Raw genomic sequence first — 17317 nt, 5'->3', positions numbered from 1 at the left:
ACTGGTGATGTCAACATTGAAGACAGTTAGTCTCGGGCTCTTACCACACGGAAGTCCTAGCTTTGCATTTGCACATCTATTCGCTCACTCATGTGATTCTCCCCAAATTCCAGAGCTCTGTCCCGTCCCTCTCATCTGTTGCATCCACTCTCATGTACACAGATGGTCTCTACCTGACCCATTTCATGAGCTCTCCATTTAATTAGGGTCTGTGAGTATATTGCCAGAATGCTACAGATATCATCTATCACAGGCTGGCTTAGCCTCAGGGAGAAGAACCCTCAGGGCACATTTGCATGGGAGTTTTGGCAGGGGTGGGAGGGGTGAGTCAGGGAGAGCATTAGAGTACAGCACTTGAGTGCTATTTGAGCAGAGGGTACAGATTTGGGCACGAGAGTGCACTCATTCTTTGAACAATGCACATTTACTGAGCTCATTCATAAGCAAGGCACTGATGGTATAGAATCTTGGGGAGCTCCCCGTCTGCTGTGGGACAAGGCCTGATGGAGGCTGAAGAAGTCAGTTCTTAAAAGGCAGGTGTAAGGAGCAGTGATGCACCAGGGGAAGTCAAGTCCCACAGAGAGTTCTGTGTCTCATAGGAGTGTGACAAAATTGCCAAGAAACCCACCTCATTCTGTCAGTGCTCCAAGGCTGGGAGTGGGTCTTGCTCATCTTCATTTACCTAGCACACAAGAGGTGCTCAGTGAATATTTGTTGAAGGAATAAATGAATGTACAGAGTGTTGAATGGAGCAACTATCTGCTTCTTGGGGGTCAGAGGATGGGACAGAGAAAGTCTTCTTAAAGACGGTGATCTTTGAGCTGTATCTGGAAGTGTGAATAGGCCTTTGCCAGGTAGATAAGACAAGGACGGGATGCTGGGCAGAGGGAACAATGGGTTCAATTGCACGACGCAGGCATCGAAGACCACTGAGTGTTTGGCTGGTGTATGGTACATGTTGGTCAACCATCAGAAGCCATTCTTAAGGGTTGAGTTCTTGCAAGTTGTGGGAAGTGCAGGTATTTGAGAGTTTTGGGTAGGGTAACAAGGTGATCACCCCGTGTGTGGGTTGACAAAGGGGCACGACCAAAAAGCATGCCCAGAACCCCTCTTCTGAAGTTTTAGGAATGCTATTTACCCCACTCCTGCTTCTCACTAGCAGGAACCCAGGTTCTGCCCCCCGGACCTGGGGAGGGAGGAGGGGGGTTTGTCTCACAAGTCCTTGTCATAATTTATCTTGGCAGCACCCCATGCCAGCTGGTGTGAAGGGAGGGAGTCAGCCACTGGAGGAGCAGGGAGTGGGTGCAAAACTGCTGTTGGCCATACCTCCAGGTGATACCAGTGGACTTGAGTGACACAGGCAGGGATGTTGGGGCTGTTGACGCTGGAGGCCCTCTGAGGGCATCTAACCCATGCATGGGAAACTCGAGGCCCAGGCATGGAAGCAAATTGTCCGAGATCTCATGGCACAGTTAGGACTAGACTCCAGGCCTCTGGGCTTCCAGTCTGGTTTTCTCTCCACAGATAGATCTGGGCTCAAAGCTGAGCCCTGCTCTTCCCCTACGATGCAACCTTAAGCAAGTTACTGAACCGCGCAGCTCTGTCATCTGGAACATGGAAATAACATTATCCCCTTTTTGGGGTTGCTGAGGGGGGTTCAACGAAATAATGCATGTCAAGCGTCTCTGGGTGCTCAATGCCTGGCAGGAAGCGTGTGCTCAGTTAGAGGTGAGTGGTATTCCTCTACCCTTCCAGGGTTCTAGTTCCGCTCTAGTGTATCATCCCACTGTGCGGGTGTCTGGTAGTGATGTCCTGGGATCATGCAGGGGCTCCTACAGTAGCTGAGCTGATCAGAGGAGCCTTTCTCAGGTTGTCTTCCAGGTTGTCCAAGAAGGCAGGGGGGCATATCTTGGCTTAATTGGGTTTAGGGCAAATACTGATTTTAAAGAGTAATCTTCGGTTCGGGTTACAGTGCAATTGTGTGCTCTTTTGGAATTAAAAAAAAAGAAAAAATATCAAAGGAAGATTGTGCATAATTTGGTATGGGTGGGCTGATTTTTACCACGCAAGAGGACGTTCCGATTCACAAAGGGATTCATGGTACTTTACATCACCAGTGCCTCTTAGAGCACTCACTCAGGAGTCTGTTTCCCTCACGTGATTCACACCAACTTTCCAGGAAAGGGCCTCCTGTTCCCCCACAGCCTTGTCACCCCTGCCCTTCTTGCAAGATTCCCTTGAGCTTTGAGCCGAAGCAGCAGAATCCTGGAACGGGGACAAGGTAGCCACTACAGGCTGTAAGAGGAACCATGACTTTATCCGCCACCAAGAAAGAAAAAGCACCGCCTATTTTAACTATCAGATGCAGCTGATTGAGAAACAAATCCCGATTTCAGAAATGTTAAAATGTGAAAAAAAAATACAGGAGACTCTTGAACAACACAGGTAAGCGTGGGTCCACTTACATGAGGATTTTTTTTTTTTTTGATAAATACAGCACAGTACCGTAAAAGTATTTTCTCTTCCCTAGATTTTCTTAACATTTTCTTTGCTCTAGCCTACTTTATTGTAAGAATACAGGATGTAATACATACCACATACAAAATATGTCTTAACTGACTCTGTTGTCTGTAAGGCTTCTGGTCAACCGTAGGCTATTACTAGTTAAGTTTCTGGAGAGTTGAAATTTAATATGCAGATTTTCAATGGCCCCCCGGGGTTGGTGCCCCTAACCCCCATGTTGTTCAAAAGTCAATGGTACCTCTTTTTTTTTTTTTTTTTTTTTTTTTTTTTTTGAGACAGAGACAGACAGAGCATGAGCAGGTGAGGGGCAGAGAGAGAGGGAGACACGGAATCCGAAGCATGCTCCAGGCTCTGAGCTGTCAGCACATGGGGCTCGAACTCATGGATGGTGAGATCATGACCTGAGCTGAAGTCAGACGCTCAACAGACTGAGCCACCCAGGCGCCCCCAAAAGTCAATGGTACTTCTTAGAATCACTGAAATGCAGTGTTTGAGGACCTGGTCAGCTGGATACTAATGGCAGAATGAGAACATACCAAAGGGACCAATCCCCAAGTTATACATGCTGAATATAATTTATTATTTTTTGTTTGTGAAAGAAACCACTAGTTCGTAGGCTCTGTGGGGACAGACACTGGGTCACTTCTGTATCTCCACCACCTCGTTTATGGTTGGGGTTCAACAAATATTTGCTGAATGAATAAAAAAAAAAAAAACAACAAAGAGCCACATTATAAAACATGTGGAAAACCCAGAGAAGAGCATAAATCATTCATAAATTCCCCCACTGTGGGTATTTTGGCTTATTTCCTTCGAATCTTATTTCCTATGAATATGCTCTTTTATATACATGTAAACATAATTTATTTTTAGATTTAGCTCTGGGATGTGTTTTTGTATTTCTCTATTAATATGAATGAAATGAGGAAATAAGATGATGCAGAAATGCTTTGAAGATCTGTAAAATGTTTAACCAAATATCTTATTATTAGTTATAATAATCATAACCATACTGCTATGAATGAGGCTGATTTTCTGAGAATACACTTCAAAGCAAACAACAGATTTGTTCTCTGAAGCTGGGAATGTGTGGTCCCTGCGTCCTGTCCTGTTCACCATGGGGAGTCCCTGTGTTTCGTTTTGGGAAGAGAGAGAGGCTCGTGGTTTCTTAGAAGTCCTGAGCCCCAGCTTCCCACCCAGCCCAGAAATGTCTTTAGTGTCACTAATGGAGGGTAAATCCTTGCCTGGGAAAACTCAAGCCTGCCAAAAGATTCTACATTTGCTCCAGCCAGTACCTGAAGATCGGGCCTGTCTCCTTGTCTTTGTGGGCAGATAGGAGCCTGACTCTGGCAAGCGCCACTTAGCAACCCGGGTGGGTTTCGCATGGGCTAATGCCCCCTTCCTGCTTGTTGTCATTTTTCACTTCGCTGAATCTGCTCCAGGCCCCTCTGGTTCCCTCCCTTTCCCCTCCCTTTTCTTTAAAATGCCCAGTCATCTCTGTACAAACGCACGTTGAGTCCCGTTCATGCTGAACCCTTGTCCCTATTGCAATGGGGGACAAACTTATTTTTGATTGAAATCTGTCCTTGTCACTTTAACTAGTGTTCGGGCTTTGCTTATCGCTGGCAGTACTCGAAAGCCCATGAGGCTAACAGCTTGGGTTCTGGGCTCACCAGGGCTGTCTGTCTGTCAGCATGCCTTGACTTATTAGTCCATGTTCTCACCCTTCCCAACTCAAATCCTCAGCCCTGAACTTGGCCCCTGGCTGTCTGCTTCCTGTCCTCCTTCTTTGCCCTTAAGGATGAGATTTTCTGGTTGTGCCACTTGGTCCCACCTGGCACCATTTCTGCTCTCCCCACCTGCCTCAGCCTCTGGGGCCTGTGGAGGCCAGCCAGACTCCCAGCCGCCTCTGCCCTTGCCTCAAAGCCAACATCCCCACCACCGTGTGCTGCAGTGGAGGCTGATCTTGGCCTTTAACAAGTACGCAGGCATTAAGTACAGGGAACAGTTTGGGGGCCCCACACCATCAATGCCTTCCCAGAGATTCAAAAGCATAAATCGCTTAGAGATTTCAAACCAGTTTCTAGGAGCGCCTGGGTGGCTCAGTCGGTTAAGCGTCCGACTTCCGCTCAGGTATAATCTCACAGTTTGTGAGTTCGAGCCCTGCGTTGGCTCTCTGCTGTGAACACAGAGACCGCTTTGGATCCCCTGCCCCTCCCCTGATCTCTCTCTCTCAAAAATAAATAAATGTTAAAAAAAATGAAACCAGTTTCTAATACAGAAGGTCATTTTATAAAGTGGCTAAAGGGCTGTGGTCAGTACTAGATGACAGATGACATTTAAGCCCAATTTTAGAAACAGCTGAGCACATAAGTTGCATGTGTATCTCTTTGCTGACTATTCACTGTTCTGATTCTCCCTTCCGCACCCTCTAAACCCAATGCTCCCACCACTCATTGACCTCTCTCTTTGCCTCAGCCTCCCAGGGTGGGTTGTCTCAGATGATCTGGTTTAGGACTCATAGTCTCTCCAGTGTTTATTCCAGGTAAACCAGGAAATAAGAGAAGGAAAGTGTCCCTGTGTCTGTCTGCAGTCCTGCTTTGAGACCTCCTCCCTATTGAGGATTTGTAAAGTTCTCCCTTCTGAGATGTGAAACCCACGTCAGACATGAGGCTGCTCCAGTCCTCACGCCCGTGACATGCAGAGTTGATGTAACAGTCCTAGCTGGCTGGAGGGTCACCTCCCTGGTGTGAAGCCAGAGAGAGGGGACAGGAATGGGCGCAAGAGACTCCCCTCCACTTACACTCTTATGAGAGTGATGCCCCCATCCCTTTTCCTTTTTGTAGATCACTGTGAGTCGTATCAACACTGGCTAGCAGGTTCCCTTGGCATCCACCGATCCCCTGCCCTCTCGAGAGATTTTTTTTTGCCCCCAGAAAGTTCTGGAAAAAAACCCCAACCAATTCAGTGAAAAAGAAAGTAACTCGGGTTTCTCTCACACCCAATTTTAGGAACCGACAATTGGGTTACAGAGGTTAGCTGACACCCTTCTCTAATTTCTGGGTCAGCCCCTGTCCTGGACCCAGCCCTACTCGGGCCTCCTGAAGGCTCAGAGTCTTCCAGGAGTGGGAGTCTCATTTCCCCTCCTCATGGCTCTGCAGGTGGCTGGTGTGGGCCCGGGACCACTGATCCAGGGAGCCCAGGAACTTACCCTCTGCTCCTGGGTGGCCACGAAAGTCTGGAACCCTGGAGCCACCCCAAAGCCCAGCTCTTGGATGAAAGGCGGCTCAGACTGACTGTGGATCTGAACTTTCACTCCTGCTTCAAACGTCGTTTCCTCTGAAAGAACAAAGACAGACAGAGCCATGGGTCAGTGACAGCAGGTGCTCACGGAGTCTTGGGATTGAGAAGCTCAAAGGGACGTTAGAAAGGCCACATGGTAGGCAGCATAATGGCCTGAAAAGACATCCATATCATCATCCCTGAAAAGTGAGAAGACGTCACCCTGCATGGCAGAAGGGACCCTGCAGATGCGATTCAGTTAGGGACCTGGAGATGGGAAGGTTATCCTGGATTATCCGAGTGGCCCAATGTCCTCATGAGAGTCTTCGTGAGACGAAGGCAGGAGGGTCAAAGTCAGAGAGAGAATGGAAGAAAGTGTGCTGCTGGCTTTGGTCATGGAGGCAGGAGCCACAAACCAATGGATGCAGGCAGTTGCTAGAAACTGGATAAAGCAGGGGGATAGATTTTCCCCTGGGGCCCCCACAAGGAATGTAACCCTGCCAGCCCCAGATTTTAACCCAGTGAGATAGGTTTTGGACTTCTGGCCTCCATAACTGTGACATGACAAATCTGTGCTGTTTGGGGTCACTGTTTGTGGAATCTGTGACAGTAGCGGTCAGAAGCGAATTCAGGCCAGTTAGGCCAACTCTTCGCTTGGGTCTCCAAAAGTAGAAAATGGGATTATGAAGTGAGTCATTCACCTTTATTTTATTCGCTAGCTTCTCTACTTGGCCATGAGCTGAAGGTGAGGGGATCAGAGGAGGAAAACATGATGACACAGTGGTAGAAATAAAAATACAGGACTTGCTTGTATGCCAAAGTGCCCGCCCCTTGGAGCTTCTGGAGATGGGCAACTGGTAGAGAAGCTTTGGTCTCTCTTTAATTTGGCAAGAGAAATGGCCCCTGGCAGTGGGAGGTGGCAAGGGTGGTGGAAGGCGATGGGATAGCAGAGCCTGGCTCATCTTATAATGTTCAAAATTGGTGGAGGACCCTTTACTGGGTCTCCTCTGTCTTGCTCTTTCCAGACAGCCTGCAGAACGAGCTTTCCAAAATGCAAACCTGCACAGGTCTCTCCCGTGCTGATAAGGAGCCCAGCCTCCGTAACCTGCTCCTGTTCCAGCCTTGCTCTGGGCAACCTCCTGCTTCATGGCACCATGTGTCCAACCCTCCAGGGCTGCCCAGATTGGTTGTTACTCGTCTCTGCTCTGCATGGAGGCACATGCCTTTCCTTTTGCCTGGAAAGCCTTTCAAACTTGTCTACCTGGCCAATCTCCTTATGCGTCACTGAAGATTCAGGCCCCCAACCCCACCCAAAGCAAACCCTTCTCTTGCTCTATTGTATTCTTTCCATATGCCCGAAGAAGCTTCTGCCACACCAGAAGAATCCTTTATCTGACAGTCTTTCCACCAGGCTGGAGCATCCTGAGGCCAAGTTCTGGGCTATCTCCCTGGACCTCAAAGGCCCTGCACAGGGCCAGGCACATAGCATGTACTCAGGGAAGGGCTGCTGAGTGAATAAGAGATTTGTGATTCAAACCTCACTCAGTTATTCATGGGCAAGGCCAATCTAGAGTCCAAATCAAGGAGTGTTCTAATTGAAGGGAATGGAGGGACACTTGGGTGGCTCAGTCAGTTGAGCACCTGACTCTTGATCTGGGCTCAGGTCATGGTCTCGTGGTTCATGAGTTCAAGCCCCGTGTTGGGCCCTACGCTGACCGTGCAAAGCCTGCTTGGGATTCTCTCTCTCTTTCTCTCTGCCCCTCCCCCATCAAAGTAAAGAAATAATCTTAAAGAAATAAAGAAATGGAATGGGGAGAGGATGGGTAAATGAAGGGATGAGGGAAGATGGCGTGAGGGAGAAATGGAGGTCGAGGTTGGGGAGGGAGGCAGGGGTTTGTTAGCACTGGGGCTACAGTCTGGGGATGAACACCAGAGGAAGGAAGGGCTGGGGCCAGCCATGGGAATGGGCAAGACTCACGGACAGTCTGGGGGCCAGTGATGGAGGCAGGGGAGGGTGCAGGAGCTGGGTGAGAATTCCAAGGTAGGGGTCCGTGGGAAGAAGGGCTTAGTAGGCACACAGGGGTTAGTGGGAAGGACAGGCAGGAGTTTCAGAGTCCAGACTTGGAACCCAGTGGCTGACATGGGATTTAGGCAGAAGGGACCTTCGGCCAGGAATCCTCTCATCATGATTTCTTGGAACTGGAGAGGATCCCAGGCAATCCACAATCACACCCCCTTCTCTCCAGCAGTCGAGTGTTCTGCTATCTCTTTACTCAGACTGTCCATGCAGACTGCTGCCCGAATGTCCCGGGATGCCTGTGTCCCTTGTTCCTCCCAGTACCTGTGGCCTAGCAGATGGACAGGTCCACAGGTGCGTCAGGGAGGGGGAATGCAGGACAGGGAGGAGGGGGGAGTACAAGAGAGGGAGGACGGTGGAAGGGGAGGAGGGGTGAGCCTGCCCAAGCAAGGGGTTGAAGAGAGGTCAGGAGCCCAAAGAACAGGCTTAGATGGGGAAGGAGCCCAGTGGCATGATGCTGGGATCATGGGGATGACTGTGCTTGGATGAACTGAAAGTCTGTTCAGTGGCTGTGGGGGGCAGAAGGGGAGATATGCCAAAACTTGTTTTCTGGAGCTCTCGGAAGCTGCGTGCCTGCTGTATAACTGAGCTTAGAAAACCTTAGAGCCAGTAAGACAGGCTCAAAGGAGGGGTCCCCTGGCTTACAGGGAGAAAATGAAAAGTGAAGCCTTTCTGTCAGAAATGCTTCAAGTAATGGGCAAAGCAGACAGGCCAGGCATGCCTGCCTTGTGAGAGCCGCCCAAGGCCAATCAGGCTGGGCTGGGATTCGGAAGGGGAGTTTATTCCAGAAGCAGCAGGGGCTGAGGCAGAGTAAATTCCTAAATAACCTCCTATTGTTACAAATATCCAGCAACAGGATGGGCACAGAAGAGAGTGATGGATAAGATTTCCACTCTCTTTAGAGAACTTCCTGCCCAGATGGAATGTTCTAGAATTCGTGCTATCCAACATAGTAGCCGCTAGTCACATCAGGTGTGACAAGTGCAACTGAGGAACTGAACTTTTAATTAATTAACTAATTAATTACCACCCCCCCCCCCGGCTTTACTGAGGTATAATTGACAAATTGTCAGATCAAGTATACAATATGATGATGTGATACATGTCCACATTTTGAAAGGGTCCCATCAAATTAATTAATACACCTATCACCTCACATATTTACCTTTTCGGCTTCCTTTATTTATTTTTAATTGAATTAAAAACATTTTTTTTAAACGTTTATTTATTTTTGAGAGAGAGAGACCGAGCATGAGTGGGGGAGGGACAGAAAGAGAGAGGGAGACGCAGAATCCAAAGCAGGCTCCAGGCTCTGAGGTGTCAGCACAGAGCCCCACACAGGGCTCGAATTCACAGACTGTGAGATCATGACCTGAGCCGAAGTTGGACACTTAACCGACTGAGCCACCCAGGCGCCCCTATTTTTAATTGAATTTAAATTTAATTAATTAACTTAAATTCTAATAGCCACAGGCGGCCGTGACCACCTCAGTGGGCAGTGCAGCTGTAGAATGTGAGCTGCGAGCAGACCCCAGATGTCTTGGAGCGTCAGGGACGACAAGGATGCCACCCCTCTGCTTTCCTAAACAGGTGCTCCTGGGGGTCTCTGGTCTGCAGGCCTTGGGTGACTTGGGGGGGGGGGCTCTGGGTGGCAGCTGGATTTTTGGCCAGCCCACGACTGGAGTCCCAGACCCTCTCTGGGCCTGCTTTTGCCCAAAGCACTACTTATTCCCAGATTGTTTCTCTTCCTTCATGGACCTGCCCTCAGCATTCTGTGGGTCATTCTCCAGTCTGATTAGGGAACAGTCCCCTTCTAGTCTCTGCCCTATGCCCGCCCACAGTCTTTTATGTTTCCTGCCTGGACATGGATGCTATTAGTGCAACTATGAAGACCTAATTTAAGAGCTGAAGTTATCAAACATAGACGGTTAGAGCCAAAGGCTCAGATCATGTGCCTCAGAGGTTCTCAAAATGGAACACACATCAAAATCACGTAGGGAGCTCTGGGTGATGATTTTGGGGACCCACTCCTAGAAATTCTGATCCGGTCATTCTGGAGTGGAGCCCAGGTATCTGCATTTCCAGAGATTTGGCGATAGGTTATCTGAGGCCAAACACATTTGGGCAAGCAGTGATATAGTTCAGAGAGGGGAAGTGATTTGCCCAAGGTCACACAGCAAGTCAAGAGCAGAGCAAGGGCTAGAAGTCAGGTCTCCCGATTTCCAATTAAACACTCTTTCTACCTCACTAGGGGTGTGGTTTATTTCCATGAGCAGATGCCCTGGTTCCTAGCTCTGGGTTTCTTTCCTTTTTAAAAAAATTTTCTTAAAATTTTATTTATTTATTTTGAAAAAGAGAGAGAGGGTGGAGAGGAGCAGAGAGGTGGAGTGAGAGAATCCCAAGCAGGCTCTGCCCTGTCAGCACAGAGCCCAGTGCATGGTTCGGTCTCATGAACCATGAGATCATGACCCGAGCCGAAATCCAAGAGTCGGACCCTTAACTGACTGAGCCACCCAGACATCCCCATAGTTCTGGGTTTCTGATTGGGGGTTGGAGAAAGGGAGTAGCTTTTTCATGCCACATCCCCTAAAACCCCCAGCACAGTGCCTGGAACCGGGTGGAGTTCAGTAATCGTGAATGAAGCAAATGAGTGGGAAAGAGTCCTCTGCCGAGTCCACCTTTTCCTGCCCTTTGGCAGCTGGGAGTCTGCCCAGGGTCTGGTTGGGCACAGGGACGTGCCAGCACCACATGCTACCTGTCCATGTCACAGGACTTAGACGTCTCTCCCACTGAGATGGAGGTGGGTTGTGCATAAAACAACAGCGGCTGCAGCAGCAACTGTAGCAGTAACAGTATCTGGACCACCCACACAACTTTTGGGTCCCGGTGCAAAATGAAAATGTGGGGCCCCTGATTGAAAAAGGATTAAGAATTTCAAGGCAGCCAATCGCAGAGCGTTACGCAGAGTGTGGCTCTTCTGAGCATGGGGGCCTGTGGGGACTGCACACATTGCACACGTAAGGAGCCAGCCCTGATGGTAAAGCAGACTGACGTGGACAGAACCATTCACAGCCTCATATTCCCCTCATCACCAAATGATTCAACACTGAGCTGCTTCAAAGAGTGCAGGCCCCTGGTTCAGTGAAGGATTTGTTTACACATCATGAACACCAGGATTCAAAGCCCCCGAGAGATAGAAAGAGCTTGAGAGAGAGCACAGAGAAAGGGGAAGCTGCTACGAACACAGTGCTAGGAGCACTTGTTAATTGCGACCAAACAGGAAAGATAATGTTGAATCGGGAGGGAGGCAGTAAAGTGCATTCACCCTGCAGAAGCCGGAATACTGTAGCACTTTTTAGGAGCACGGCCATGGCCGGCCGAAGGTGAAGTCTACCTGTAGAGCATTTTCTGTGCGTGCAGAAAGGCTTTGGAACCTCTGCGGGAGAAGACCGGGAAGCAATGGGCAGAATGCATAATGGGGCTGGGAAAGTACATCGCAATAAAAGAGGCTTAAATCTTTAATCTTTGCAAATTACAGGAAGCATGCCGAGGAAATAAACACGAGGGAAGTAGGAAGGGAAGATTTTCTGAAAAGCCAGAGGAATTTTCTAGGCTAAGGCAGGGATGTGCTGATACAAAGCAATCCGTGTTGGCGGAAGCTGACTTTATAACAGTGGCAAGGATAGCTAACTGGAGGGGAGAGGGTAGGAGGGAGGAAGCCACATGGGGGGGTTGTAGTGGAGGATAGTTTCTGTGTGTCCCCTGGACTGTCCTCTGCACTCTGCTCTTTGCCCTGGGAGCTGAACTTGTATAGACTGACCTGATGGGCTCCCTTGGCCCCCGTTTTCCAGTTAGGTTCGCCAGTGGTGCATCAGCAGGAAACCGGAGGAGAGAGGAGTCAGTCTGGAACATTCGGTCTCTTAACTCTATGTGTCGGATCACTGCGAGTTAGTGTGTGACACTTTAGCAAGCCGCAGCTCTGGGTTGGGGGGGGGGCTGAGGGAAGCCCTCTGGGATTTCTCTTTCTCTGAGTTCTGGTGCCAGCTCTATTTTCTGCTTTCCTTAAGCATGGTGGCGGCTGTCCTGCTACCGGGCCCAGGACAATGCACCCCCCGTATTGCCTTCCCTAAGCCTTGCCCACACCTTGGTAGGTAGTCCTTCATTCATCTTTCCCTGTATTGCCTGGTCTGTGGGTGCTGTCGATTCCCTTCTTGGGTCCTCACTGGTGGAGCTCCCAGAGGGCGTCTATTACCTAAGCTCTGAAGGGCAACAGGAGGTACCCATGCAGCACCAGACACTGATGACAGTTGTTGTGTTCGAGCACTCCCTAGAGAGGAGACCTCACTGCCCACGGGACAGTCCATGGTTCTCCAAGTTCATCCTTACATTGAGTTGAAAACTGCCTGTTTACAGATCTCCCCCCTGCTCCCAGCTCTAACCTTTCTTCCACCTGCCACCCCCCTCAAGGATCTGAAGATAAATAGTGTGACCTCCACCATGCTAACCTTCCCCAGTAGCACTGACCCCAGTGTGCCTTCATTTCTGGAGGCTTTGCTAGCAGAGGTATGCTCAGAAGGGTGCATGGCCTAGAAGGGCTTCTGTGTGCAGGAGCTCAGGATCCTCTCCCCACCTTCCACAGGACAGCCAGTAGCCTTCACTGTATACGGACTTCCTGAGGGCACTGGGTGGGGCCAAAGTGAGTAGAGCTTGCACGCACCCAGAGTAGAGAACTCTCTTCCCCAGAGAGTGAGCTAGGCATTCTAAGACAGGTGGATACATGGCTCTTCTATTTAGTGAGTCAGAGCCAGAGAGAGCCTCGGACAGTTGGTTAAATGCTTGGGCCTCTGGGGTCAGACGGGGTAAGGTCAAGTCCCGTTCTGTGACCTCTGGCAAGTTATTCAATCTCTTGGAGCATCGTTTTCCTGCAAAATTTGCAGAATGAGTTTGGACATAATAATGGATCCATCTTCACAGGACTGTTGACATTGCACAGAAAGCCCTTAGCACAGAGTCTGGTGATTAAGAAAGGCTCGCTAATTGGGGTGCCTGGGTGGCTCGGTTGGTTGGGCGTCCGACTTCGGCTCAGGTCATGATCTCACAGCTCGTGGGTTGGAGCCCCGCGTCAGGCTCTGTACTGACAGCTCAGGGCCTGGAGCCTGTTTCAGATTCTGTGTCTCCTTCTCTCTCTGCCCCTCCCCTGCTCACACTCTGTGTGTGTCTCTCTCTCAAAAATAAATAAACATTAAAAAAAATTAAAAACAAAAAAGAAAAGCTTACTAGTTTGTAGTGCTATCATCATCATTTTTCAGTGTTTCTGGCTTTCTACAAAATCCACCTAGATCAGCTGCTCTTTCCTATTCCTCCTTCCTCATGTGACTCCCTGCATCTAGACTGGCCCTTCTTCTTTCCTTTCATCTGGTTGACTTCACCAGCTTCACTGTCACTGCCTCCTGGGAGCCTTCCTCCTTTGGATGCCTTGCCTTTTTCATGTAACTCTCTGTCTCCACTGAGATTGGGAGACCCTTGGGGACAGGGTCACTGTTTTATTTATTGTATCTGCATAATATTCGGCACACAGTAGGTGTCATACACGTTTTCAGAAGTGAGCAAAACTGCACAGCTGATCTCTGAGACTCACGGAGTCCCATCTTCTCATTTTACAGCTGAGACAGAGATGCCGACAGGATGACGCATTTGTCTGGGTCTCACGGTGAGCTTTTGGCCAAGCTGAGTCCACACAAGGCTGAGCCAGCTCGAGACCCTCTTCTCCAGTCTCAAGGTGGCGGGTGGTGAGTAAGAGACAGGTGGGCAGCTGTGTAGGGACTTAAGCTGAACAGGGGCAGCAAAGACCGCCTGTGACTCCCCCATGAAGCGACCCAGCTTGTGTTACCATCTTGTGTGGCTGCTATCTGCCTGCTTCTGCTGCCCGTGACATCACGGTGGCTTAGCCATGGGGGACGAGACTCATCTTTTGGGCCTCACTATTCTGCATGATCGGGAAGAGAGGCCTGGAGTGTCCAGGTCCATGTTGTCCAGGCAGGGGAGGGGCCAGGCCCGTCAATCCACTGGGTCACCCCAACCTCCCAGGGGCTTCTCTGGCTGCTACTGTTGACTGGATGCTGGGGGTTGGCCCTGCAGTTCTCTGGGGCTGGGGTGCGTGTGTGTGCGTGCGTGTGTGTGTGTGTGTGTGTGTGGTGGGGCAGACAACAGACAGGGACACATGCAGCATCGGGTCAGCAATGACAAGTGCTGGGGGGAGAAGCAGGGGAGAAGACAGTGAGACAGGACGGGCAGGGCAGGAATGACTCTTCCAGATGGGAGGCAGGGCAGGGCTTTTCAGGGTGATGGCGTTTGCACAGGGAACCCGACTGAAGTGAGCAGCTGGGTCATGGGATGACCCAGGGCAAGTGTTCTGGGCAGAGGGAACAGCAGGTGCAGAAGCCCTGAGACAGGTGTGACCTCTGCCTATTCTAAGAGCAACAGGGATGTGGTCAGAGGCCAGATGGTCACTTTATTACTCCTTACGGTCACCCCAAGAGGCAGGCTTATTACAGATGAGAAAACAAATATTTTACAGATGAGGAAAAAGGCTCAGAGCAGCCAGCTTGCCATAGTCACACCATGCAAATCCAGCATCAAACCCTGGAGGTCAGTATCCACGGCTCTGCTCTTTGCCCTCCAACACCCGACCTTGCTCAGACATTGTGCCTTTCTGGTGTCACTGGTCCCATTCCCCATTGAGTAGCTCTCTTTGAGAGCCTGCGGGCCAGGACTCTGAGCCACTCAGCTTTGAATCTCCTATAGGACGTGAAAAACAACAACACTGGCACATGTATGGTAAGCTTTGGGGTCTTCACAGACTTGCCTAATCAGATCCTTCCAGCCATCCTGAGACAGGCATCAATATCCCCATATATTTGTGTGTGTGTATATATATATATATATATATATATACAATCTTATATATACATATAAGTTTATGTATATGTATATATAAGATTGTAATTTTTTTTACATCATAGCCATTTTACAGATGAAGACACCAAAGCCCAGAGAAACTAAGGACTGCCCCAGGGTCTATGATTCATGGCTGCATGGAATTTTGCAACTAAGGAGAGTCTTTGACGCTGCTTTAATCCAACTAACTTTTCATCTTTCAGGTAAGAAAATTGAGGACCACAGAGAGGGCAAGTGGTGGCCTGGCAGAGCCCAGGAGCCAGATATCTTGACTCTTCACTCTCCTCTGCTCTTTGCCAGTAGGCTAGAGGAAGCAATGGTCCGTGACAAGCCAAGAAGGTTTCAAGCTGTATAGGGAAGGAGGGGGAGAATAGTTTAATTGACACTGGGTTCAGCAGCCTGTGTTCTCTCCTCTCAGAGTTCAGGGGAAAGCTCAGTGTGGGACAGTGACCATGGTAGGGACTGAGGTCCTAGCCCCAGCCCTTGAGAGCCCTGGTGGAAAGGGTCTGCCGAACACTGTTTGGGCAGTCAACTGGAGGTGCCATCTTGGTTCCTCCTGTTCTTCTGGCACGCACAGAGGAATCAAAGGAGGCCAAGGTGGGCCCCAGGAAAGGGGAGCCAGGGCAGGTCTCAAGAAAAGCATGGGCTCTGAAATCATGGAGCCCTGGATCTGACTCCCAGCCCCACTGCTTAATAGCTGTGTGACCTCAGGCAAGTTATATTGCCTCTCTGAGCCTTAGTTTCCTCTTGTTTAAATCACTGATCCATCAGGTTCCTCTCAGCCCTGAAATTCTGTGAGCTGGGGATCATACACAAGTCTCCTAACCTCACTGCGTCTCATTTTAATTTCCTGAAAACTAGATTAAAAAAAAAAAAAAAAGACATGACCGCCCAGCAGTCACAAGTCAGCAGAGGCTGTTTTGTAAAGAAACCCTGAATTTCTGCCTGGCTAAAATCGGGCCAAGGGTGCTCCCTGCCCACCCATCCCCTGACAGGCCCAGTTGCACTGAGTGTCTAGGTGAGCAAATCCAAACCCAGCATGGAGATGGGCACGCTCACGCTCCATTGCTCACAGGTGACATTTTGAGGCTAGGCCAGCTCCAGAGGAAGAAAAATCAGCACTGTGTCCCCAAGCTGGATGGGCTGCAATTATGTCTGTTCAGGGCAGTGGCATGAGGTAGTGGGGTTCTCACGAACAGCTCCTTATCAAGTGGCCACAACGGTTTGGTGACGGCTGCAAAGCTCAGCCCCTTCCTGCAGAGCCTCAAAGATGACTAAGACGTGCTTTGGCAAAAATGTCACCCTGGTAAACCAAGTGTTCTTCTATTTTTCTGTTTTCATTATTAAGGAACAGTAACTCATGGTGGAGAGAACCAAGGACCAAATCAGAGACGTGATTCAAGGGCTCGTCCCAATACTTCTTAGCCATGAGGTCACGGGAAAGCCACTTAGCATTTCAGAGACTTGCTTACTTACCACATCTGTTAAATGGGTTAATCTGTTAAATGGCTAGAACTGCTCTATGTCGTAAGAGTGTATGAGGATCAGAGAATAGAAGGCAGCTGAAGCACCTTATATACTGTAGAGGGACGTGCCCACGTTGGGGAAGGAGGGGTTCACGTTGGGTCAGAGATATGCAACAGAGGAAAGTGGCTTCACGTGACACATTCCTGTTAGATAGAATATTTACAAAACATACATCAGTGAAGGCACCCGTGTAGAGTTGGGTCTAGTCTCATTGCAAAAAGATTTATTCCAAGGATTCTTTAAATAATGAGTTTCCCTAGTGCATCCAGGCTCAGAGATTATAAATTATTTGCTAAGAAGGCTGATGAGTCTGGGTGGGCAACCAGCATGCAGGAGCAGGAGATACCACCCTTGAAAAGCCATCGGGAAGAGCCATGTATCCAAAATTAAAGGGGAGGCTGGTGGATGATTAAGATTCTACTTATAAAAATTCTGATTTGCACGCACTGGTGGTGGAAGCTAGGTACAACCAGATTGCTGAACAGAGCACATATATAGATCGTGATGTAATTACAGGAGTCAAAGTCACTCAAAGCATGACTTTTTGTCATTGAATATTTTCTCAATCAATGGATATAAAAAGCATGATAGCGTTCATGTGGGGGTGATGTCTGAGAAGTATCTGGTTGTTAAAAAGGCATCCTCATACATCCAAAGGGTGGGAAACAGTGGTCTTGATCAGTGCTTCTCCTACTAGAACGTGAATCAGCCAGGGGTCCTCTTACAATGCAGATTTGGGTTGGGCTCTGAGATTCTGCATTTCTGACAAGCTCCGAGGGGATACCGGTGCTGCTGGTTGGATGACCATCCTTTGGGTAGAAGAACTCACAGGAGAACGCTGATGTGTTCACAGAACATACCAGACCCGTGGTGGTCTGGCCTCTGCCTCCCTGTCCAGCTCCTGGTCTCAGCCTTAGATCCAGCTACCCCAGGACACCTTGGGATGTTCTT

The 17317-nt window shown here is 49.4% G+C and overlaps 1 protein-coding gene across 1 annotated transcript in view; it reads right to left on the bottom strand.

The window, feature by feature from the left end:
- Positions 1–17317, bottom strand: part of ASIC2 (acid sensing ion channel subunit 2) — a 269391-nt gene that overhangs the window by 60381 nt on the left and 191693 nt on the right. Inside the window, exon 3 of the mRNA XM_058703609.1 lies at positions 5735–5862. Within this exon, the coding sequence (XP_058559592.1) occupies positions 5735–5862 (128 nt within the window). The remainder of the gene's footprint in view (positions 1–5734; positions 5863–17317) is intronic.

This window comes from Neofelis nebulosa, chromosome 16 (genome assembly GCF_028018385.1).
Source record: "Neofelis nebulosa isolate mNeoNeb1 chromosome 16, mNeoNeb1.pri, whole genome shotgun sequence".
Classification (NCBI taxonomy): Eukaryota; Metazoa; Chordata; class Mammalia; order Carnivora; family Felidae; genus Neofelis; species Neofelis nebulosa.
This window is presented reverse-complemented; position numbering and strand designations above follow the sequence as displayed.